At 45.1% G+C, this 25,771-nt stretch overlaps 1 protein-coding gene across 24 annotated transcripts in view; it reads left to right on the top strand.

The window, feature by feature from the left end:
- Positions 1-25,771, top strand: part of CLASP1 (cytoplasmic linker associated protein 1) — a 233,225-nt gene that overhangs the window by 110,714 nt on the left and 96,740 nt on the right. For 8 of the 24 annotated variants that reach the window (XM_077449691.1, XM_077449692.1, XM_077449696.1 and 5 more), the window contains 6 exons: positions 5,661-5,768; positions 5,991-6,017; positions 6,486-6,650; positions 11,640-11,747; positions 18,194-18,256; positions 24,026-24,129. In XM_077449691.1, coding sequence (XP_077305817.1) covers positions 5,661-5,768; positions 5,991-6,017; positions 6,486-6,650; positions 11,640-11,747; positions 18,194-18,256; positions 24,026-24,129 — 575 coding nt within the window. The remainder of the gene's footprint in view (positions 1-5,660; positions 5,769-5,990; positions 6,018-6,485; positions 6,651-11,639; positions 11,748-18,193; positions 18,257-24,025; positions 24,130-25,771) is intronic. The other 16 variants (XM_077449710.1, XM_077449709.1, XM_077449707.1 and 13 more) reach the window with 4 other exon arrangements.

The following is a 25,771-nucleotide window of genomic DNA, read 5'->3' as shown; positions in this document are numbered from 1 at the left end:
GTGCGCTCTCGGCTTGGAGGGGTGCCACAGCTCATGGAAGTGACCAGGGGAGGACTCTTCAGAGGAGGGCCGACAAGTGGCATCCTGGGAAGTGCCTGGTTACTGAGTTGGGAAGGACATTGACGAATTTACGTTTTTCCAGTACCATTGAGGAGACAGAGAACGTTCCAGGTACTGAGGAAAAGGTTCCTGTTCACCCTTAGTTACAACTTGTACACATTCATAGGATTGTTTCAAGTATTTGAGTCGACGTGCTGACTGCCATGATCTCTGGCTAGAGATCGGTTCAGCCTTGAAGTACCCAGCTGCGAGTGGCTACTCTCTGGGTGGAATTAGAGACTTTGCTAGACCTGCAGTTCAAGATGCCTGAGTTCTTCACCCGTGCCCTCTGTTCCTACGAGAGACTGTTATATGATGTTATCACTGCAAAATAAAACCTTTCAAAAGGACTTTATTTGTGTCAGCGTTCAAGTTGTTGGGTATCAACCATGGGAACCCCTAGATGTGGAAGAGCAGGCCAAGAGAAGGTAACTGGTAAGCCCAATAAGTCAAGGCCGTCCTGCAAGGGTTATGGCCGCTACATATTTAAGGTGACCTAAACTCACGTCATAAGATGCTCACATGATGTGACTTAAAAAAACTGCACCAACTCCCTAACTATTTGCTGTACACAATTGCTGCTATTTATAAACCTAGAGCAAAACAAGTGATCAAGCCACAAAACACAGTTCTTTAAAGGTTATAAAACCTCATTCCAAAAAGTCCAAAGGAATATCCAAAAGCTTTTATGTAAAAAATTATTTCCAGAAAAAGTTCAAATTGAAAGTCCTCCATTCATTGATTAATGGTGACTTCAAGCAAAAAACCGCCAAGAAGTAGTGAGTTGATTGGGATAGGAAAGATTCCTCCAGCTGAGATACAACTGCTGCTTACCAGCTACAAAGATCTCTTTTCAAGGAGATCAAAGAACACATATGGTCTGTTCCCCAGCCCGGGTCATTGTGTTCGCCTGCACAATATACCCGCTTCTCCGCCAAAATTTTCTTGGAATTGCCCGCAGTTCGTTTATCCCCACGTTAAACAAAAAAAGGAGAAGGCTTCCATAGCGTAACTCCATTTAATATTATAAAAAAGCAGAGTTTACACTTATATTTTGTAGAAATAATAAAAGGCTTTGTGTTAAAAATCAAATCCGGCCGGCTCTCGAGATACAGCCTGTTCCTTTCCGGGACCTTATGTTTGTTCGTGGTGACGTCAGCACGCCGCTCCTTCCTACACCGTTTCGTCACAGATGACGTCATCCAGGGGCACTGGACGACGTCATCTGTGACGAAATGGCGTAGGGAGGAGCGACGTGCTGACGTCACCGCAAACAAACGTAAGGTCCTGGAAGGAACGGGCTGTATCTCGAGAGCCGGCCGGCTCGATTTGATTTTAGCACAACGCTTTTTATTATTTCTACAAAATGTAAGTGTAAACTCTGCTTTTTTTATAATATTAAATTGAAATTGAGTTACGCTATGGAAGCCTTCTCCTTTTTTTGTTTTAATATGGGGATAAACGAACTGCGGGCAAGTCCAAGAAAATTTTGGCGGAGAAGTGGGTATATATTGTGCAGGCGAACACAGAGACCCAGGCTGGGGAATAATCCATATGTGTTCTTTGATCTCCTTGAAAAGAGATCTTTGTAGCTGGTAAGTGGCAGTTGTATCTCAGCTGGAGGAATCTTTCCTATCCCAATTAACTCACTACTACTTGGGTGTTTTTTGCTTGAAGTCCCCATTAATCAATGAATGGAGGAATTTCAAGTTGAACTTTTTCTGGAAATAATTTTTTACATAAAAGCTTTTGAAAATTCCTTTGGACTTTTTGGAATTAGGTTTTATAAGCTTTAGACCCCTTTCACACCACACCGCTGATAGCGTCGGCGGTAAAACGCTGCTATTTTTAGCGGCGTTTTACCGCCGGATTTGCGGCGCATTTCGGCCGCTAGCGGGGCGCGTTTACCCCCGCTAGCGGCCGCGAAAGGGTTAAAACCGCCGGCAATACGCCGCAATAGCGGCGTTTTGCCGGCGGCATTACAGCGCTGCCCCATTGATTTCAATGGGGAGCAGCGGTGGAGGAGCAGTAAACACACCGCTCCTTCACCGCTCCAAAGAAGCTGCTGGCAGGACTTTTTTCTGACGTCCTGCCAGCGCACCGCTGTAGTACGAAAGCCCTCGGGGCTTTCACACTACACACAATGGTGCAGCTTCTTTAGGGCGGATTGCAGGCGCTATTTCTAACGCTATAGCGCCTGCAAAACGCCCTGGTGTGAAAGTGGTCTTAAAGAACTGTGTTTTGTGGCTTGATCACTTGTTTTGCTCTATGTTCATAAGTAGCAGCAATTGTGTACATCAAATAGTTAGGGAGTTGGTACAGTTTTTTTAGTCACATCATATATGAGCATCTTATGACGAGAGTTTAGGTCACCTTAAATATTTTTATGTTTTCATTTTACACAGGTGAACATCTGGTATTATAATTTATTGCACCATAATCATTTTTTTCAGCGCAGCTTATTTCTTTGTAAATTTTATATTCTAACTCTATGTCCACTTGGATGGTGGGGCTTGAACCTGGACTCCCTGCGCAGGCGCCGTTCATCTTCGGAGATGTTCGGCTTCTCCTTGTCCCCCGTACTGAGCAAGCGCAGTGCAGGGCGGACGCTATGTGATGGGGGACACTATCTGGTCGGACACCGGTACAACCCCCTTGGAGCAATATCGGTAAGTTTGTGACCGATACAGATTCTTCAAAAAAGTGAAAAGCAGCCGCACCGATCGTTCGACCCCGATGTCTGCAGTCCTAAATGCCTCTGACAGTATTCTGTTGTATAGTGAATATTATGAGCGGCCCCTTTTGGTGCTGTTGGGGGTCTATGTTTGAGGCCCCCCGCTCATTGAAGGTTGGCAAGCACTGACATATACGGACTTGGGCCACGACAATCACATTTCAGTTGGACTTCATCTTAACCTTATCCTGGCATCCCTGCTTAGAGAGTAACTGACACACAGTAAGTACCCAGCCCAAAAAGTCCCCAGATGTCCCCTCCCGCCACCTCTGAGAGCATTCCAGGGCTCATCAGCTGCTTGGGACGCTTCCATGAGAAATTTGCCAGTTGTAAGAAAACAATACTGGGGTCATGGCTGATAATCTTCAGCCATAATCCCTGTAAATCACTTCAAAGCCGCAACCTATATCTGCGGTCTTGAAGTGGTTAATGGTATCTGTGCTTTTGGGTCTCATTTAACTTCATAGATGCCGAACCCTGCCTCCCATTTTTCACTTAAAGTATATCTAAAGGGGAAAAAAAAATTTTTTGTCTTGGATAGAGTGGAGAAGGATTAGACCCCCTGTCAGTTTTTATTGCTGTCTGTGTCCCCCATTAGGGAAGATCTCTATTTGTCCTGTTTACCATTTTTACTGAAAGTGAAAGAAAATCCCAAATTTTGGGTTGTCCCCAGAACAAAAGGAGAATGAAAATCATACAATGGGGACCCTAGCTCTGGTGACCTGGGGGGTCCCTAAGAGATTCCATTAATTTGCAGCAATTTCCTCACACTTCCTGTTTTGACTTTGGGACTGGAAGTTAAGGTAAATCCCCCCCTTTGGGACAAAGAGTGGCAACAATAAACCTTACAGGGGTTATAACCCCAACCCCCTTACTCTATCCAAAATGAGAAAAAAAAATCAACTTTAAAGGGCAACTTCACTTTCGTGGGGGAAAAAATGGCAAATAAATAGTATTGCACATATAATTGCGACACTAATCATTGTAATTGAATGTCATTAAAAATTACCTTTCCTTTTCAATCTGCAGCCGCTGTAATTTTCTGAGAATGCATTGCAATATGGCTACCTGAAATTGTACCCAGAGTATGTACTGACCACTCCCCTGAAACATTTTCTGCTTGTGTGATTGGCTCACCAATTTTACCAGAAGTCTACCTAAGATGCATGTCAGATTTTGGGCAACTCCTGCAACAAAAATGTCATTTTTAGAGAGATGCTTTCAATAGCAGCACGTCTAAAGGGATGCAGGCCTAGCAGATTTCTTCATTAGTGCTCTGCAGATGTACACCTGACAGTTAATTATGAAATCCCTCCCATTAGACCCGCTCAGTACAGAGGCACAGACAAACACGCAGGGATTATTTCAGAATAACAAAAGGTAGGAATCTGCAACAAAGGTTATTATAATCCTTGAAACATACAGAGATCACGGAGAGGGGAATGTTTTTTTTTTTTCTCAACAAAAGTGGAGTTACGCTTTAAAGGTTTGGAATTTTGTAAAAAAAAAACTCCCCCACACCATATATTTTCTTGTTGGCCGCTGATCACATCCATTCATGAACTGGCAAGGTGTCAGCATCACTTGTGGGGTAAGTTCATGGTGCCTGAACCTGAGCATACAGCCTAAGAAAATCCTGCTGCCGTAATTGTTGCTGGGCTGCCCTGCTGCATTCAGTTCTGCTCAACTGTAACTTACGTTGGTGGCATTGAAAGGGTTTAGTGACCTTTTATGTATTGCTCAATAGTCAGAAGCAGGTAAGAGGTTCTTCAGGCAGGTTTCCAGACATTAGAAGTCAGCAGGTCCAAAAGTTGTAGCTGCTGACTTTTTAATTAACAGATTTGCTCACCTGTCCAGGGATCCAGCTTCTTCCAAACCCTGGGCCGGTTCTTCGGCGGTCCCCGGTGTCGGCATGTTAACTGTAGGAAGCAAGCTGTGACTACTTGAGGCTTCACGCTGTGCATGCATGAGCTGGGATGCACCGTGTGAATGGTCCTGCAACCTTCTGGGATCCCCCCAAAAAAATAAAAATTGACAGAAGTTGTAGGAGGAGGAAGTGTGGAACTTACCCTTGTGGGCCTGTTAAAACAACTTGCCCTGCTGAGAGCCTGCTCCCAGCATGGTAGCGGTGGGGATTGCTAAGCTCCCGATGCATACTTGCGATTGAGAGCTTTCCGATCTTGTAACAGCGTGTCGCTGTGATCACATGACCTCAATGCTCACCTCCTGGCATTTAAAACTCTTAGACCCCTTTCACACTTGGGCGTATTCAGGCGCTTTAACTCTGGCAATAGCTTCTGCTAAGCGCCTGAAAACCACCTCCTATTCATTCCAGTGTGACTTTTCACACTGGGGCGCTTGTGGTACTTTCCGAAAAGTCCTGCAAGCAGTATCTTTGCGGTTTGGGAGCGCTGTATTTAGTGCTCCCAAAACGCCCTGCCTATTGGAATGAATGGGAAGCGCTTCTGAAGTGTCTGAAAAACGATTCGGAAGCGCCGCAACACAGTGATGAGCACCGCTTAAACAGCGTTTATGCGCTGCTAAGACGAGCGGTGCTTTAGCGCTGCCACGGCCCCAGTGTGAAAGGGGTATTATTAAAGGGCCAGGAAGGCAGTCATTGCGAATGGGTTAAATAAAGTATGGAGTCTCTTAGGCCACAGTTATGTCAGGGACAGATTATTGTCCCTTATTACACAGTTATGCTGTTCCTTTGTCAGTCTTCATATACTCAAACCTTCTGTATTGTTGCTGCTCCGTCCTTCACAAAGCCTACATATCTTTTCTCTGGGATCTCTACTAACTAACTTTTCTGTCTGCTCTGGAACAGGTCGGATCCGCACAAGGAGACAGAGTTCCGGGAGTAACAGCAGCATCACTTCGGCCCAAGTAGACACCCGAGGTCGTAGCAGAGCCAAAATTGTATCCCAGTCCCAGCGTAAGTGTACAAAAACTGAATGCAAAGCAGCTTTTCCAGTGTTGGGGGGGGGGGGGGGGGGCTTGTTTAAAAGAATTATGGGTAATGCGGATTGGATGGTGATCCTCGTCTAGTCTGTGCCTTTAGTGTCCGAATAGTGTGTTTAGCGTGATTTTGTAGATGTGACCCAGTGCTTTCTCTCTAAATCAGTCTTCACTGTCCTTTGTCTGCTTCCATACAAAGGATCCAGATCAGCGAATCCGGCCAGCGGTAAGAATCTGATCTCTTTCCTCGCACATCCCCCTGTTCCCTGTCTAGTGTTCTCACCACAAAGCATACAGTGCACCTCAACTTAGTTGGTGACGGCTGCTGCCTCCTGGCACTTCTCATTATTTCTACCGTGCCAAGTTCTCCGAAATTGGTATAGCGAGGTTGGTACAGCTTCCGATGGCTGAAGGTCAGGCTTCTCCGTGAACAGCTCAGTCCTCGTTTTTTCAGCGGACAGCGTGTTCTCGCCAAGCTGGCCGAAGCCAACCACTATCTAACTTTTACACCATCGATTGGTTGCTATTCTGGCTCTTGTGGTAGGGTCACCTTCCTGGAAGTGTTTGGGTGTCGGTGCACTGCATGCCGGTTGTTTCTCGTTTCCATCCATTCATTATACACATTGCCCATAACTGGAATTCACGATTTTAAGATCTCCTTCTGTTACTGATATCTGCTTTGTTGTGTTTTTAGCTGGCAGCAGATCCAGCTCTCCTGGGAAGTTGCTAGGAAGTGGGTACAGCAGCCTGGCTACCAGCGCTCAGAGGGTCCCACAGGTCCCATCGACCGACAAGAGGAGCAAGATTCCCCGTAGTCAAGGCTGCAGCCGAGAGACCAGCCCAAGCAGGATAGGACTGGGTAAGAAAAATAAATCCTGAGAAATTTCCTTTCCATGTCGCCAACATTATCCATGGAATCCATATGTAACCACTGACTGTGACCCTATGGTACTGACTCCAGCATCTGTCTGTGTGTGGTTCGTGGTGGATCAATGCAAGAAGGCAGCAAATATTAAAGAAGAGCTCCGCTAAGCACAGTTTTACATCTACAATAGCCATTTTATCATTAATAAAAATTAGAAATCTATCTATATGGCTCCCCTGTGCCTCTTTTGGCTTAAAACACATGCAGAGATTTCACACTTTTGCCCTTTACAGCTACTTCCCATCAGCATGCCAGAGCTGGAGGGGGGTGGGCCCAGACCTAATATTCTGCTGGGTGTCCTGGACTGCATTCCCCCTATAAGGAGGGAAGGTACAGTTATTTTAAAATGTGGCTAGAACAGAAACAAGGTGTAATGTGCCAACGCTTATAAGATGCATAAACAAACCTAGAGCGCTCCGCCAAGCGCTCCCAAACTGCCCCGGTGATCTTCAGCTTTATCGTGTGCCGGCATCACATGCACCTTTTAAAATAGCAATAGTGTAAGGAAGTCGAAGGATGCCGCACTCCCTTCCGTCAACCTCTACGAATAATTATCGGGGCAAAGTGAAATGCGTCAGTAGCGTAACCATAGAGGAGCCGAGCTAAGGCTGTTTCACTGTTCTCTTACTATCTCGACTGATTGGAGTGCGGCATCCTTAGACTTCTTCATGCCTAGAAGATGCATTTACCTGGAGGAGCTACAAAAGTTCTGCACATGAGTCCAAGGCTGTTTTGATTGGCAAAACTCCAACAATCTAATTCACATTGAATGCGGCTTTGAAATCACGATACTTCAGCGTGATTTTAAAGCTGCTGGTCAGTGCGATTTCATGTGTGGATTGCCGACATCTCTGTGATTTCATGCACAGATGTCAATGCAAGTCGCACATGAAATCACCAAAAAATAGTGCAGGAACCTTTTGCAAATGAGTGTAAGTTGGAGTCGTACCGATTCAAGCGGTTTTATAGGCACAAATAGGGTCATGTGATTTTGGAATGGGAAATTGCATGACAAGTTGCACCGGTGTAAACGGGGGCTAAGGTAGTACTTTATTGTGCCACAAAGTCCCACTCCCCTCCTGACCTATCACTAGGATGGGCTGCCTCACTGGCCAATCAGAAAAGGCAGGAAGTTGCTGGAAAACTTTGGCACTAGCTTTCACAGACTCTTTAACTGCTTGCCACCCGCAAGGCGACGGAGAGGTGGCTGCGGCTCTCGTTTTGGGAGGACATCATATAATGGCACCCCAGAACGACCGCTCCTGTGGTCGTTCCGTGTTGCTAGGACACGGCGCGACCCCCGACTTCTGTAAAGGGCCGTGGCTCTTTAACCATGTGTCCAATCACAGCCGGTCACATGTAAACATGGAAATGCTTGGTAATCAGCTCTCATCTCCTGACAGTGTGTGTGGCGAAGGAGAGCCGATCAGTGGCATCACCTCACAGGGGACATCGAGACGTGTAATCAGTGCCCTGATTACAATAAAGTGCCATCAGTGCCCACAAGTGGCACCAATCAGTGCTTGCTATCAGTGCCGCCAATAAGTGCAGCATATTAGTGCTTCCTCATCAGTGCCACCTAATCACTGCCCATAAGTGCCACCTCATCAGCGCACATCAGTGAAGGAGAAAAATTACTTATTTACATAATTTACTGACAAACTGAGAAAAAAATATTTTTCTTTTTGGTAAAATTATAAAACCCATCAGTGATTAAATACCACCAAAAGAAAGCTCTATTTGTGTGAAGAAAATGATAAAAATGTCACCTGGGTACAGTGTTATATGACCGCGCAATTGTCATTCAAAGTGTGACAGCGCTGAAAGCTGAAAATTTGGCCTGGGCAGGAAGGAAGTGAATGCGTCCGGTAGGCAAGTGGTTAAATGCTTGCCGCTCGGCCGCAAGTTTATTGCGGGTGGGCGGCACAGCCAGGCTGGATCACGTACATGTACGTCTTTCAGCAGCTTCTGAGTTTGAGGTGCATGTGCGCTGGCCCCCTGCTCACGTGCACTGTCACTGGCCACAGCGCAGTTTTTTCAGCAGGTCCGGACAGTGATTTTGGCAGTGGACCTGCTGATCAGCCCTGTAGCCAATCGCAGAACAAAACAGATCTGTAAGGTAAAAGCAAAGCACATTACACTTGTTAGGTACACAGTTAACCTCTAGATTTCCACTAGATGTTACCCCCTCCAAGTCTCTGATCAACGCCATTACAGTATCGTGTCTATAGTTGCGTAAATTCCAGTATATATACCATAGTTTGTAGTTTATACTTTTTCATTTGCCGGAAGTGACAGAAAATCTCCCCAAAGTAAGGGAAATTCCCTCTTAGATGTCTGTGGGACACGTGTCCCCATTGGAAGATTTCCCTTCTATTCCTGTTCTGGGTAGTTGCCACCAGGAGAAAAAAGAGAGCGTGAATTTCCCCAATAGTAACCCAAACAAATAAAAATGTGGTGCATATTCTTGCTGGCACACCAAGGATCTTCAAATACCGACCAAAGGTTTTATAGAAGAACGATCACGTCGCAAGTGTAACAGGAGCCGCACAGGACCCCTTCATCAGCCATGTGATAAGTGTATTCAGTCATCCAAAAATGTTTTAAGTGCCTTCCACCAATCAGAAACGAGAGAAAAGGAGACACCTACCACCTTATGACATCATCTGACATCATAAATCCCACCAAAAGCTCATAATAAACAGCAGCACGCCACAGTTAATAAAATTGCTAAATTCAAGAAATAAAATGGCCAAGACTGCTGAAACACCAACCAGTACTTTATGAACATCCATGCAGGGCTATGAAGGGAATTGGTGTCCACAATTGGGCGCATCTGGCAAGTGCGCCCAATCTGAGAAAAGCTTAGCCTTGTGGATGCTAGGGCGACCAGGTCTATCAACCAATCAAAACTGAGGTACGCCGGCCACGCATTCACACCACGGCTGGCGTAACTCAGCAATTAGAGCCGCCGGCCGCCGATGCTATGGCAACCCATGACATCATACAGGCTATCGGAAGGGAGAAGCATGTAGGGTAGTGAAATGTGGTAAAAGTGAAAGAGGAATGAGGCAATGTAAAGGTTCTAATCCTTTCACAGTCCATTAAAAAAAAAAAATTGGACTTTTGACCAGTTCCCGCCTGGCTCATACTAGCACGATGGCTGGGCGGGACGCTTCTCCTTCTGGGTTGACGTCGTATGACGTCCTCCCAGGCACACCGCACGTGCACACCCCCGGGGGCTTGCAGCGCTTTGAACACAGCGCATCAATGACATTGGCTCTTTATCATGTAAACAAATGCTGGTTAGCGGCATTTCCTTTCCTCAGCACTGTTAGTGTGTGAGGAAAGAAAAGCCAATAACTGGCTTTCCTGTGACAGGGGACATTTACATTGATTGTCAGCGCAGCCCTCCCCTGTGGCTGTGTCAGCGCAGCCCTCCCCTGTGGCTGTGTCAGCGCAGCCCTCTCCTGTGGCTGTGTCAGCGCAGCCCTCCCCTGTGGCTGTGTCAGCGCAGCCCTCCCCTGTGGCTGTGTCAGCGCAGCCCTCCCCTGTGGCTGTGTCAGCGCAGCCCTCCCCTGTGGCTGTGTCAGCGCAGCCCTCCCCTGTGGCTGTGTCAGCGCAGCCCTCCCCTGTGGCTGTGTCAGCGCAGCCCTCCCCTGTGGCTGTGTCAGCGCAGCCCTCCCCTGTGGCTGTGTCAGCGCAGCCCTCCCCTGTGGCTGTGTCAGCGCAGCCCTCCCCTGTGGCTGTGCCAGCGCAGCCCTCCCCTGTGGCTGTGTCAGCGCAGCCCTCCCCTGTGGCTGTCAGTGCATCCTCAACAGCACCCATCAGTGCAGGAGAAAAATTACCTAATTGCAAAATTTTATAACAAATGAAGAAAGGTTTTTTTTTTTTTTCATTTGTTTAGCAAAAAAATTAACCCCAGTGGTGATTAAATACCACCAAAAGAAATCTCTCTTTGTGTGAAAAAAATGATAAAAATGTCATCTAGGTTCAGTGTTGCATGACTGCGCAATTGTCATTCAAACTGCGACGGCGCTAAAAACTGAAAATCGGCCGGAGCAGGAAAAGGGGTGAAAATGCCCAGTGTTGGAAGTGGTTAATGCACTTGGGTTGTGCTTGGATTCCAAGATTTTGCTTGGGCGGAGTTCTTCTTTAACCTAATATGTTTGCATTTGAAGCAGCAGCAGAACAAATCCAAACAATCTACTATCTGAAGTTTGTAAATCCTGCATTTTAGATGAATTAAAATGAAAGCTATAAAGTGTAAACAGGTGGAAGAACGGTGGAGTTGGGGGGCAGCAGCAATGGCGGCGTGTACACCAAGCTCCTTTACCCGTACATAGTTCTTTCCTGGAATCTCTTATTAATCATTTCAGACCTCTGCCCGCTCAGCTCCCCCTCTGTGCACTGTGGAGATGTGGGTTGGGGTGGCAGAAGTCAAATCCCCTCCATCCTTTGTGGAAAGCGGTCATTGCTGCATCCCAGTAGGCTTCGTTCCTGCACCATGGCTGGACACAGGACTGTCTTCGGTCAGATAATGCTTTTCCAAATTCTTCCCAACGGCCACGAAACAGGATCCGCTTCGCTTGTTGAATTATTTTTATTAGATCCCATGAAAATGTCCTCATTTTTTTTTTTTTTCTTACCAGTTAACTTTTCCCTCCTGTATATACCAGCATAGCTGTGCTATTTCCCGGCGTTGTGTTGTCTGTGTTGTGCCGTGGTCTCCATCCCGTCATTGTGGTGTGAATGATGCCGCCTCGTCTCTTCTGTATTTGCAATAAGTAGATTCTCTGTAATAACAGCCTTAACCTCCACTTTAGTTGTAGCTTTCTCCTTCTTTTTTTTTTATTTTATTTTTTTTATATATCTATCTGTACATGATGTATTAATGTGCTGCCTTTCCACATCACATGCTAGCCCGGAGCAGCCGCATTCCCCGACCCAGCATGAGTCAGGGGTGCAGCCGCGACACCAGCCGTGAGAGCAGCCGTGACACAAGTCCCGCCAGGGGCTTTGCACCTCTCGGTGAGTACTGCCAGACTTGCAACCCTTTACCCATCATCACCCCTTTTACTATGCTCCCAAACAACCCCCCCCCCCTCCCCCCTTTTCCCTCCAAGATGTTAGGGGAGCCACTGGACTATTGTGCTACCTCCCTAGAAACACAGTTTAGTGTGTGTGCTCTTCCTCCGCACCAGTCTCAGCCAGTTAATTGGGTAAGTGCTGCTGGAGGTCCGTTGGAGGAACCTGGACCTCTGCCAACCTCCAACTATCCTCTGGATGAGTTTAATGGAAAATTAGCATCTCTATTTTTTTGTCAAAGTCTTTTCTCTTATTGGGAATTAAACATTCACTGAAATACCTGAATTCTGAGCTAACCGTTATTAAAGAAGAACTCCAGTAAATAAGGCATTTAACATCTGATGCCATGCAAGATGTATGCCACTTCCCCTCTGATCTTTTGCTTACAATTTCACTTAGTGCCGTTAGTAAAACTATCGCTATACTTCCGCGCTCCATGGAGGGGGGGGGGGTGGGGTTCTCCTGAACAGCGGCTGCTTTGCCGCTCCCATCCCCTCCATCTGCCTGTTCACAGAAAGTGTTGGATTTTGTGAAGAGGTTCACAGAATGCAAAGAAAGAAGAGGGGTGGGTGGTGCAGCTGCACAACGGCACTACAGCTGCTGTGTAGGACTCCCATATCTTGGGGCGTCGGATGTATAGCTATACAATCTGCTCTCAGTGAAACCAGTCATTTTTAAGAAAATTAAAATAAAATTCGGAGTTCTTGTTTAAATTTCTCCCCAGAACGTTTCATACTCTTGTCTTGGTGTTTCGTGTCCCTGCTCCACGCATGTCTAAAGCATGTTAAAAGATCTGTGTTTTTATTATGTGATAAGTTTAGGGTCGTTTTAATTATGAAGTCATGAACCCCATGTGAAGCTTTGTCATTAGTAGATGTGAAAATTTGGAGAATAAAAGGTTCTGAGCCCCATAGAAGCTCTGAGAATCGTTCTAGATATCCGAGAGATGAGAGGTAATGGGCAGGAATTTGTAATGGCCTTAAATGAGAAGTTTCGGAATCGAAAATTTAAAAAAACAATCCTACTCGCCTACATGGCTGCAGCACCGATCCTAGCTGTCCGCCTTCAGACCTAGAACTGAGCAAAGACTGCTGATGGCTCAGTCCTGGGTCTTCAGAGAGCTGGTGACTGTCAGTCGGCGGCTCTCTGCTTTGCCCCTCCAGCGCTTGGAGCGCTGGGATGTGGAGGGGGGCGGGAGCGGCTGGCTCAGTCCCCCAGGGGCTTGCTGATTGGATGAGCCACTCCAGGCATCTTGGTGGATCCTGACATTAAAGTCAAGAAAGTTTGGAGGTGATATAGGTATTTTCTTATAATATAGCCAACATCCCAATGTTACGGAAAATCTACCGAAAAGGGAAAACCCCTCAAAATGGCAGGACTTTTTAGGCATAGACTGAAAAACTTACAACACGCTTGTAAAAAAATTATACAATCATTTTATTATAGAAAAATCGATAATTAATAAAAAAAAGAAACTATACAAAGAATATATATAACTTATTCGAAGAATAAAAAAAAAGGAATAAATTATTTTCATATATAAATGTGCCCAAATGGAGACAGAATCGTTTATACACATCTGATTACGGTAATCTTCTGCATATGATTTATCCTACGCGTTACGGAGATTTTCTCCTTCTTCAGGGATCCATCATTTTTGCAGCTTTTATTCAAAAGTTTAATCTATAATGGTAAACATAAATATGTATGTACATGTATAAAGGCAACGAAGAGAAAGAAAAAAAAAAAAGGAAAAACGGGGAAAAAAAAAGACCACCACCACAATACTCACAAACGAGGCTGTATGAATCGGATGTAGTTCTAAACCTCCATATCCACTCTGTATGTCTACAAGGAGGGTTTACACTAGGGCCCAACACAGGGACACAAAGGAAAGCGGAGCGCACCCCTTTTCCCAGATTTAAACAAAGTAACAGGGGGCACTGTGTGGAACTGCGGGAAACCACACACATTTCCTGCAGTTCCACACAGTGCCCCCCGTTACTTTGTTTGATTCTGGGAAAAGGGGTGCGCTCCCCTTTCCTTTGTGTCCCTGTGTTGGGCCCTAGTGTAAACCCTCCTTGTAGACATACAGAGTGGATATGGAGCTTGGAACTACATCCGATTCATACAGCCTCGTTTGTGAGTATTGTGGTGGTGTTTTTTTTTTATTTTTTTATTTTTTTTTCCCCCCGTTTTTCCTTTTTTTTTTTTTTTTTTTTTCTCTTCGTTGCCTTTATACATGTACATACATATTTATGTTTACCATTATAGATTAAACTTTTGAATAAAAGCTGCAAAAATGATGAATCCCTGAAGAAGGAGAAAATCTCCGTAACGCGTAGGATAAATCATATGCAGAAGATTACTGTAATCAGACGTGTATAAACAATTCTGTCTCCATTTGGGCACATTTATATATGAAAAGAATTTATTCCTTTTTTTTTTATTAGTTATATATATTTTTTGTATAATTCTTTGTATAGTTTCTTTTTTATTAATTATCGATTTTTCTATAATAAAATGATTGTATAATTTTTTTACAAGCTTGTTGTAAGTTTTTCAGTCTATGCCTAAAAAGTCCTGCCATTTTGAGGGGTTTTCCTTTTCGGTAGATTTTCCGTGACATTAAAGTCAGGATGACATCAGCCAACAGCAAACTTTAGCCCGCTGTCTGCTGAAAACAGGTCACAGGACTGCAAAACTAAGTGCACTCCTGTGACCCACAAGAGAAAATAGGGCCAAAAGAGCTTTGGCTATGCTCCTTTAGTGACATGTCCTTATGTAGTAGTGGGGGAGCGGAGGAGTCAATGTTGGACCATAGAGATATATATCTAACAATGGGTAGCTTTTCCGATAGTGGAGACACAATCGGGAAGACATGGCAATGTGTGCCGTGTCTAATAGCAGAGGAAGAATTGGCGGTGGATTAGTAAATGAAGGCAGTATACCCAATATGGCCAAAAGTTTGTGGATATTTCATTCTAAAACCTAAGGCATTATTATGAAGTTGCCTTGCTTTGGGGCTATAACAGCCTCCACTCTTCTGGGAAGTTCTCCCCTCAAGATGTTGATGTGTATCTGTTGGATTTTGGCCCTTTTTGTGAGGTCAGGTACTGATGAGGGACAAGAAGACCTGGATCAATGTTGGGGTTCCAGTTCATCTCGTGTGTCCAGTTCAGGACTCTGTGCAGGCCAATCCAATCCATGTCTGTATGGAGCCCGGCTCTGTACACCTGAACTCATTTGGAAGGATGTCCACATACTTTTGACCATATTGTGTATTAAAGCATAAGTTCACCTTTGGAGCATGTTATATACATATTCCACCTGTTTGTTTGTTTTTGTGGTGGAACATGTAACATGTTCTAGCATCTGCACCTTCTCCCACCTCACCCCGCTGACAGCGGACAGGGGATCTTCTCCTCGCACCCGCTGTCTCCATTTAAAAAAGATGTGCATGTGCAGGGCTCCGCCCACACAGCCGCGTCATTCATTCACAGTTTCTTCTTGTGGCTGATGGCTTGTAGTCCTTACTGAACTATGAGGGCGGTGGTCAGCGTCCTCGTAGTCCATTGAGCTTCCTGCCCTGAAAAAGTATTCATACCCCTTGACATTTTCCACATTTTGTCATGTTACAACCAAAAACGTAAATGTATTTATTGGGATTTTATGTGATAGACCAACACAAAGTGGCACATAATTGTGACGTGGAAGGAAAATGTATAAATGGTTTTCAAAATGTTTTACAAGTAAATATGTGAAAAGTGTGGGGGGCATTTGTATTCAGCCCCCTTTACTCTGATACCCCTAAATAAAATCTAGTGGAACCAGTTTGCCTTCAGAAGTCACCTAATTAGTAAATAAAGTCCACCTGTGTGTAATTGTAATCTCCGTATAAATACAACTGTTCTGTGAAGCCCTCATAGGTTTGTTAGAGAACCTTAGTGAACAAACGGCATCATGAAGGCCAAGGAACACACCAGACAGGTCAGGGATAAAGTTGTGGAGAAGTATAAAGCAGGGTTGGGTTAAAAAAAAAAATCTCCCAAGCTTTGAACATCTCACGGAGCTCTGTTCAATCCATCATCAGAAAATGGAAAGAGTATGGGCACAACCGCAAACCTACCAAGACATGGCCGTCCACCTAAACTGACCGGGCCGGGCAAGGAGAGCATTCATCAGAGAAGAACCAAGAAGTCCATGGTAACTCTGGAGGAGCTGCAGAGATCCACAGCTCAGTGGGGAGAATCTGTCCACAGGACAACTATTAGTCGTCTCTCCGCAAATCTGCCCTTTATGGAAGAGTGACAAGAAGAAAGACATTGGAGAAAGAAAGTCATAATTAGTCCTGTTTGTAGTTGTGAGAAGCCATGTGGGGGAGGGGGCAGCAAACATGTGGAAGAAGGTGATCTGGTCAGATGAGACCAAAATTCTACTTTTTGGCCTAAAAAGTAAAACGCTATGTGTGGTGGAAACTAACACTGCCCATCCCCCTGAACATACCATCCCCACCGTGAAACATGGTGGTGGCAGCATCATGTGGTGGGGATGGTTTTCTTCAGCAGGGACAGGGAAGCTGGTCAGAGTTGATGGGAAGATGGATGAAGACAAATACAGGACAATCTTAGAAGAAAACCTGTTAGAGTCTACAAAAGACTTGAGACCGGGGCGGAGGTTCACCTTCCGAAACATCCAGCCAGAGCTACAATGGAATGGTTTAGATCAAAGCATATCCATGTGTTAGAATGGCCCAGTCACAGTCCAGACCTAAATCCCATTGAGAATCTGTGGCAAGACTTGAAAATTGCTGATCACAGACGCTCTCCATCCAATCTGACAGAGCTTGAGATATTTTACAAAAAAGAAGAAGAATGGGCAGAAATGTCCTCTCTAGATGGGCAAAGCTGGTAGAGACACCCCCAAAAAGACTTGTAGAGAAAGGGGGTTCTACAAAGTATTGACTCCGGGGGGCGCCATACAAATGCCCCCCCCACTTTTCACATATTTATTTGTATCATTTATCATTTTCCTTCCACTTCCCAATTATGTGACACTTTGTGTTGGTCCATCACATAAAATCCCAATAAAATACATTTATGTTTTTGGTTGTAACATGACAACATGTGGAGAATTTTAAGGGGTACGAATACTTTTTCAGGGCACTGTAACTGCTTGTCTGTATCTAAGGGTACAGGCAGACGTCTTTCCTGAAATTCTGTGGACATTGCTTCCGTGATCTGCAGGCTCCTTAGAAAAAAATAAAATAAATGCACAGTTTACCTGCAAAAAATGTGCATTTAGTATTTGTTTTTATTTTTTCAAAAGGTGAACCTCTCCTTTAAGCCAGAATAATATCAAGAAGCAAGTCCTTGTGATTGCCAGAAGTCACTTGGATAACCGTCCCTTTATTATAGGCTGTCTAGTGGTTTTATGTTGCAGACAATAAGTCCTAGGCCAGTGATGGAGAACCTTGGCACCCCAGATGTTTTGGAACTACATTTCCCATGATGCTCCACTACACTGCAGAGTGCCAGGGCATCATGGGAAATGTAGTTCCAAAACATCTGGGGTGCCGAGGTTCGCCATCACTGTCCTAGGCTATAACGGTACTTTCCTCTCCTTAGTCCTGAATAAAGCTGTACATAGACATATTAGAGGGTAGTTGGAAGTGTAGGCATTATCTGACAATCCTCGCAGGGGCTGTGGAGTGCTGCTTTAATGTTTTAGACCTCCTGGTCTTAGGGAGGGATGAAGAAAGTTTGCAAAGGGGTGAATGCTGATTTTTACTGCCTTATCATAGGGGAACAATAGTGATCTGGGCAGGTTTGCTGTTCTCGAAGAACCCGGAACAGTCAAGTCTTGTCAGGTGGGTTTTGTTTAGTGAAGGGGAAGCACTTCATAGACTATGCGAGGTAAGCGCACCACCACCTTTTTTTTACCAGCAGGGGTCAGGCTACTCATTGCTGTGCAGTCTACTGCCCACTTGTGGCTGCAGCCTGTCATTGCCTCCTGTCTGTAGATAGCTGATTGGGGATTTATGACTGATGATGACTTTCAGACATTACAGGAGGTATTCTTATTGTTTTGGAGTTTTTTTTTTGTTTGTTTTTTTTAAGATATAAATGGTGCCACAAGAATCTGTGTAATGACTGCTGTATCATTTCCAGAATTCATTTAGCAGACTCGGGTGACAATGTTTTCATGACATTGAAAAAATGAGTGAATTTTGCCATTAAGCTCACACTCTGATTTATGTTACATTTTCACCTCCATGGGCCCCCAGTGGTCCCTGGTAATCTCAGGGTCATGTATGTACGCTTGTGTTGTGTCTCCATGTTTTCTGCGTGTTAACCCTGTGGGTCTTCTGCCATTCCTTCTTCTTGCAGCCTCTCGACGTCATTCCAGGTCCACTAGTGCGCTCTCCACTTCCGAGTCTGTGGGGCAGTCAGGTGAAGCTGCACTAACTGCATGACCACTTCATCCTCCATGTGCTTGTCCTGCCTCCATCCAATCCATCCTTTCGCTGGCATGGTGCATTCCCATCTCATGACATCATCCTTATGTCATTATGTGTCCTTTTTTGTCAGCATCGTTTTATCTTTTTTTCTTTTTATTTCCACCTTTATTTCAGCTTTAAGGCCAACTCCACCCCAACTGGTATTATTGCTTTCTTGTGTGTGAGCGCTGGTGGTTTGAACTCATAGGCTTCTTTTGTCTCTTGGAGACTCTAGCGATTTCTGTTGTTACTGCAAGACCATAATGAAAGTGTCACTATCTCTCCAGCTGAGTGTATTGGCACAAAGATCCGCGGTGGTGCAAAAATCCTAGAACGAAAAAACCCGTAAGTGTGCAAAAAAAGTGCATGTGAACAAACAAAAAAGTGCACATAAGGGTGTGCCTTTGTCCACCTCGTACCCTGACCCCCGGGAACAAGGCTCCTGATGGGAGGTTTAACATGGTCTGCCTCGCCAGAAGGCCTGGCAGACCACCGTTGTTCTAGGACAGTGATGGCGAACCTTGACACCCCAGATGTTTTGGGACTACATTTCCCATGATGCTCATGCACTCTGCAGTGTAGTTGAGCATCATGGGAAATGTAGTTCCAAAACATCTGGTGTGCCGAGGTTCACCACCACTGTCCTAGGACTACCGAAGCCATCCCTGAATACTAAGTCAGGGGAGCTCTCTCGAATAGAGACCCCTCAGAGACAGAGGAGTAAAGAAACAGAAGGCCACACATCCTGCCCCTAGACATCCTGTGAAAAACGCACACAAAAGTGAAAGGTGACAAACATGGAAGAAAACTAAACCGTAAAAATAAAAAAGTGGCCGTGCCCAAATTGTGCATTGGCCTAGGCCAGTGATGGCGAACCTTGGCACCCCGATGATGGAACTACATTTCCCATGATGCTCATGCACTCTGCGGTTGAGTTAGTTGAGCTAGTTGAGCATCATGGGAAATGTAGTTCCAAAACATCTGGGATGCCAAGGTTCGCCATCCCTGGCCAAGGCCCTGAGGTCGCATAGTTACATAGTAAGGTTGAATAAAGACACCAGTCCATCCAGTTCAACCTGAGTGAGGTGTCTTCAATTGTCCCTATCCCTGTACATTGCTCACTCACATCGGTCCCTACCCTCAAGGAGCCCACAATCCAAGGTCCCCATTCATATACTAGGGCCAATTATGGACAGAAGCCAATTAACCTCCCAGCATGTCTTTGGCGTGTGGGAGAAAACCGGAGTACCCGGAGAAAACCCACGCAGGCACAGGGAGAACATGCAAACTCTAGGCAGGTAGTGTCGTAGTTGGGATTCGAACCAGTGAACCTTTTTACTGCTAGGTGAGAGTGCTACCCACTACACCACTGTGCCACCCACTACACCACTGTGCCGGTGCTCCATTGGCTTCTTCTTTGGCCACAGGAGCTGGGAAAAGTGACAGCCAAAACCAGCATAGCTTAGCTTAATGCCGGGTTCTTGCTAGCTAGAGGAGATAAAAGAATGTATTTTCGCTGGTCTGCCTCCCCTCTACCCGGCAACATCTGCCACATGGGTCCTGAGCCCTTAGGTGAGATAGCAGAGCCTGAGATGTATAGGGGGAAGGGGATGCGCATTCCATGAAATCGTTTGCTCCCTTCTGAAAGCTGACTGCTGGTGATGTCTACACACATTCCCGGCTGCTGACATATGACACGTGTCAGTAGCAGCCAGAGGGTTACATGTGATTCCAGCTCACTACCTGCCTTTTGGGCTAGTCTTAATATTTAAACGATCTGAGGCTCCCTCGATTTCCTTCTGGAAGGTGTTGGTGAATAATGCTTTGGGCCCCCTTCACAGACTCTGATTGGCAAGGGACCTGTACACTGATCAGAGCGGGCAGATGACGTGACCCTGTCCTCTCCGTTTATGCAGAGTGGACACGGCAGAGTGAGCTGTTCTGCTCTATGGGTGGCTGGGTGTAAACAGACTGCTGTCCGTTTACACCAGACTGACCCTAATCCAATTCACCTAGATTATTTTTTTTTTTTTTTAGCGGAACGGATTGGAGGTAGGTGGGTGTAAGCAGACACAAGTCCTTCTACACCCACCTGTCCATAAGGATACATAGACCCATTGGATCAGGTCCGCCTATAAAAATGAACAGACCCGATTGAATCACCCCTGTAAAAGGGACCATACATTTTGCAGTGTGACCTGTTGGAGTCTGTCCAGCAAAGGTCTGCAATAATCGTGTGGCATGGCTGGATTCAGCTAATGCACTGTAGCATCTAATGCATAATTGTTTTTTTTTAATGTTGCATGATTTAGTCTCTCACGTAAATTTTGGCACATCAGTGTTGCGGCAGTGTGAGACCCATGTGACTAGAATACAGTAGTCAAAAAGCAGAGAGCGCAAAGGATATTCAGATCCACCCTCCCCCTTTTTTAATTTTTCTACTTTAGGTGATAATAAAGTCCAAAACAAACATGCCATACTTCCCTGCTCTGTGTAATGGTTTTGCATAGAGCAGCCCATCGATCCTCCACTTCTCAGATCCCCCCCCCCCCCCGCTGGCGCTCCTGGCCCCTCCCCCTGCTGCCCAAAGGAAACTGCTTGCAATGGGGGATCCTGAGCCACGACTCTGCGTGTCTATTCACACACACACACACAGCCGCAGCTTGGCCCCACCCCCTCTCCTCATTGGCTCGCTGGCTGTGATTGACAGAAGCAGTATCCAATGGCTCTCGCTGCTGTCTTAGCCAATGAGGGAAGGAGAGTTCCCGATGAGCCGAGGCTGTCGTGCACATCACTGAAGGAAGATTGGGCTCAGGTAAGGATTTGGGGGGGGGTGGGAAGGGATGCTGCACACTGAAGATTTTTTTACCTTAATGCATAGAATGCATGAAGGGTGAAAAGAAAACCTTCAGCCTTTACAAACACTTTAGGGATGTAGTGTACCACGTGGAGTCCATGTATAAGAAATTTTTTCGACAAATGTCATGAGCTTTTGCCTAGCTTCACAACTTGTTGCTGTATTTTGCCTAATACGTTGATTCCCTATAATAGTCTGCGCCAATCGTGACCATGGTGTGTATATTTTCCTGAATACCGCATTCAGGCAAATACCGCATGCGGCCTCTAGATGGTGCTGACAATCAACGTATTAAGCAAAATACAGGCAGATTTGTGAGGGGAGATTGGCAAGTGCTTGTGACGTTTGTCTAACAAATTTGTTATACATCGACCTCTATGTGTCTTTCCCGATGGCGAATGTCTCAATCATATGTACTATATATATATCTGTATATAGAGTACATGGTATTAAGCAGTGCCAGAGAGCCTCTCCGGGGGGTTGTTTCAGGTGGAGTCACTCGAGAGACATACTGAAGATCCACTTGAAACCGCGGGTCAATTTCTGAAAGATTTTTCTTTTTTTAAATTGTAAACTGATCATTTTTGTTAGAATTTCGCACCATTAGTGGGTCCGTTTTTCGTGCAGCGATCGCATTTGCGTAATCGGGCGTGTTGGAAACTTTTTGAAAATTTCTAATCAATGATGGGGAGAGTCGTGCGAGAAATATAGTCATCAAGGAAATGCGCAATGAGCTGTGACCTGGAAAGAAAAAAAGATTTACAGAAAATAAAAAATTATTTTCTGTAGTAACATGAGGTGAAATTGAAGGCTTGGTTGGTCGAATTTAGAAATCGATAGTGGCGCCATCAGATTACAAAAAACACACTATTTCAGATTTTTGAAAGAAACACAATTGAGTACTGTCCGTGATATGGTTTTTTATTTGTACCAACGTACACGTTTTCGGAGTATGTCCCCCCCCTTAAAGGTCCCAGCAGTACTGTCAGAACCTCGAGGAAGGGGACGTACCCCTGATTCTATGTTGGTGCAAATATAAAAAAAAAAGTATCACGGACAATACTCAATTGTTTCTGTTGTAATTGCACGAATACGGCTACAATCCCCTCAAAGCATGATTTTTGAAAGAAAATTTGTTCAGAATTTGGCCTGTTTGTGGCCAACAGAAGCGGTGTCTTTTATGGTCAGCCAATGAAAGCCCTTAGGCCCCATTCACACCTGAGCATTTTGTGGCTTAAGGCTGGGTTCACACCGGAGCGATGCGGGAACGCCGTGAATCCGCGGCGGGTTCCCGCATCGCATGCCTCCCGCCGGCAGTTCACACTGCCCTATGCGGACTGCTGGGAGTGTCAGTGAAATCTTAATGACACCCCCAGATCAGTTCGCATATCGCAGTGCGATCTGCAAACTCGGACAGGAATCGGATCGCATGGTGTGAACACCCATGCGATCCGATTCTGCTGCGGACCAAAAAAAGGGTCCTGTGCGAGTTTGTGGTGGGTGCAATGCGAATTCAGCCATACTATCTGTATACTATCTGTATGGCTGAACTCGCATCGCACAGAGATCGGATGTGATTTGCACTGCAGTGCGGTGCGAATCACATCCGGTTCTCACTGCCGCAGTGGTGTGAACCCAGCCTAAAGCCTGAAGCTACAAAACGCTGGAAGGGAAAAAATCCATTATTCTCAATGGAGATGGTTCACATCTCCACTCCAAGTCGCCTGAAGCCGAACACATCTGAAGCTCAAACAAGTTCTGGACCCTTTTTTGTCAATCAAATCCGGAAGGTTTGGGCGTTTTTCCTTTTACATTGGTGACCTTTTGCCATGCACAAAATCGCTGTAAAAAAAACGCAGCAAAATCGCGTGATTTTCTGCCTGAAAACGCTACGTTCAGGTGTGAATGGGCCTTACAGATGCTGTCAAGGAGAGCGCATCAAGTCACCAAATGCTGATCTGACAGTTAATGAATCTAGTGAATTTGTCATTCATATTTGGTGTTTCCTGGTTGTTGTGACAATTCTGAAGATACAATATAACCTTCAGGGAAATGTAACATCTCAGTTTTCTATAAAAAAATCCAAAGAAATAATCCTTATTTTATTTTGATTGGTGTTGGTGGTGATGGATAGCAGGTTATTGTATGGACAAGACTTCTTTTACGCCTTTTCTTTTCATTTATTTGGTGCTTGTGTGTATTTGGTTATTTTGGATTTATTATTGCTGTAACTTTTGCCTTCTTTTGTTTCTTTACAGCTGTGTTACTGCCCCCTAGTGACCAATCACAGTATACATTCACATATTTCTAATGAGCCGTGTCATTGATCCAGGGGCCAGTAATTCACACTTCCCTGCTTTGTTTTTCAGTTGGGATTATCCATCACATCTCTGCTTTTCTTCTTTTTTTATTTCTTTTTTTTATTTTTTGCCATTCCTCCTCATGTTACTCTCATACAGGTGAAATGATTCTATTAGACTCTAGCAGAGGCCTCATCTGGTGCTTCGAGGGTTTCCTGGCTTTGGATCTTCAGCTGCTGGTTACATTACAAGTCCTGATATCCAGTGTTTTGTGTAGCAGCTGAATATTCGCAAAGCCTGCCTGCTTGCTATTGGTTGGTAGATCCCCCGTGTCCTGTCAGTGGATTTCCTGGGGAATGTCCTGGAGATATCAGAAGGGCAGAATGTCACTGGAGGAGTCCGCTGTCTCCCCCAATGTTTTTGTACTCAAAGGAGAAAGTGATGGTGGTCACGCCTCCTTCTGATGTCGCCTTTCCGATGTCCTCAGTGGTTACTTTCCCTGGAATTCCACCCCCAGCTTCCGTTGGTAACCCCGTTTGTTTTGTTTTTTTCCTTTTCTTTTTAGATCGCTATGGAATGAGCCAGTCGGGAAGACTACCGTCCTCCATGAATGCCATGCGGGTTCTCAGCTCCAGTACGGACCTTGAAGCCGCTGTGGCAGACGCTCTGGTGAGACGCAAATTGCGTGCATTGCTGCTCTTCACCGTTGTCCAATGCAGCCTTTCTCAACTTTTTTTTTTTTTTTTGTTATACCCCAGAGGAACCCTTTGAACCCTTTATGGTTTCAAGGAACCCCAAGTTTAATTATGAAATGCCCATCACTCACAGAAAATGAATGATTAGTACGTTATTAAAAATTTTAAATATACACTTTTCTGTAGTAAACTGAGTAATAGCAAAAAAAACACTTTCGGTGTCCCCTAAAGTAGAACTTTAAACAAAACTTTTCTTTTTAATTTTGGAAGGAACAAAAGGGGGTTATAAACCCTGTCATATTTTTTTATTTCCACCATCTGTGTCCAATTGTGGATATTTACCTTCACTGTCTGTCCCATAGCCAGCTAGGAAATGAAAGGAAATCCCTGCAAATTAAGGGAATTCCTTGGGGAATCCCCAGGTCACCTGGGCTTGTGTCCCCCATTGGAAGATTTCCCCTCTATTACTTTTCTGGGGACAACCCAAAATTTGGGGGTTTTGTTTTTTACTTTCTCTTTCAATGATAATGGTAAACGGGACAAATAGAGAGGGTGACTCTTCCTAACAGGAGCACAGACAGCGATAAAAACTGACAGGGGTTCTAATCCCTCTCCATTCAAAATGTAAAAAAAAAGTTTTAGCTATACTTCAACATTAGTGGCCAGTGCAGAAGTGACCCCTTACTTTGGTCAGTGTGGGTAAGAGATCAACCTACCACTTCTCGGGGAACCTCAGGAGGAACACGGAGCTTCCACAGACCCCTGGTTGAGAAGGGCTGCTCTAATGACTGCATAGAGAGAACGTGTCTATTGTGCTTTGTAACTTTTCCACCCATGGGCAGAATTCATAGACCTGGCAGAGGCCAAAAATGCTAAATATGTAGAAGAGTCAAACTCAGCTTACATCTGATCCAGGAGCCCATACCTGAAAGTGATATTCTGTGTGTGTGTGTGTATTGTTTTTTTTTTAAATCCTGACTCGGTTTGCTAATGTTGTCTTGCCAGAATTCAAGCCTCCTGGGTGTGTAGTACCGCATTTGGCCAGAGGTGGTGGGGGGGTGCTGGAGATGCTCGGAAACGCTCCGAGTGGTCTCCCACCTCTGGCCACATGGGGTACTGCATAGACAAGCAGTGACACTGGAACGATCTATGAGTTTCTATTGCTTCCTAAGGGGAAACTCACTTTGATATACGAGTGCTTTGGACTACAAGCATGCTTCTGGAATGGATTATGCTCCTAATCCAAGGTATGTGTGTGTGTGTGTGTGTGTGTGTGTGTGTGTGTGTGTATATATCTATCTCTATCTGTATGTGTGTGTGTGTGTGTGTGTGTGTGTATATATATATATATATATATATATATTATAGTACAGACCAAAAGTTTTGACACACCTTCTCATTCAAAGAGTTTTCTTTATTTTCATGACTATGAAAATTGTAGATTCACACTGAAGGCATCAAAACTATGAATTAACACATGTGGAATTATATACTGAACAAAAAAGTGTGACACAACTGAAAATATGTCTTCTATTCTAAGTTCTTCAAAGTAGCCACCTTTTGCTTTGATTACTGCTCCGCACACTCTCGGCATTCTGTTGATGAGCTTCAAGAGG

Source organism: Lithobates pipiens, unplaced genomic scaffold (genome assembly GCF_037356315.1).
Source record: "Lithobates pipiens isolate NorthernLeopardFrog02 unplaced genomic scaffold, aLitPip1_a1.2 Scaffold_22, whole genome shotgun sequence".
Classification (NCBI taxonomy): domain Eukaryota; kingdom Metazoa; phylum Chordata; class Amphibia; order Anura; family Ranidae; genus Lithobates; species Lithobates pipiens.
Note: the sequence above shows the minus strand (reverse complement) of the source record. Positions and strands in the feature narration are given on the sequence as shown.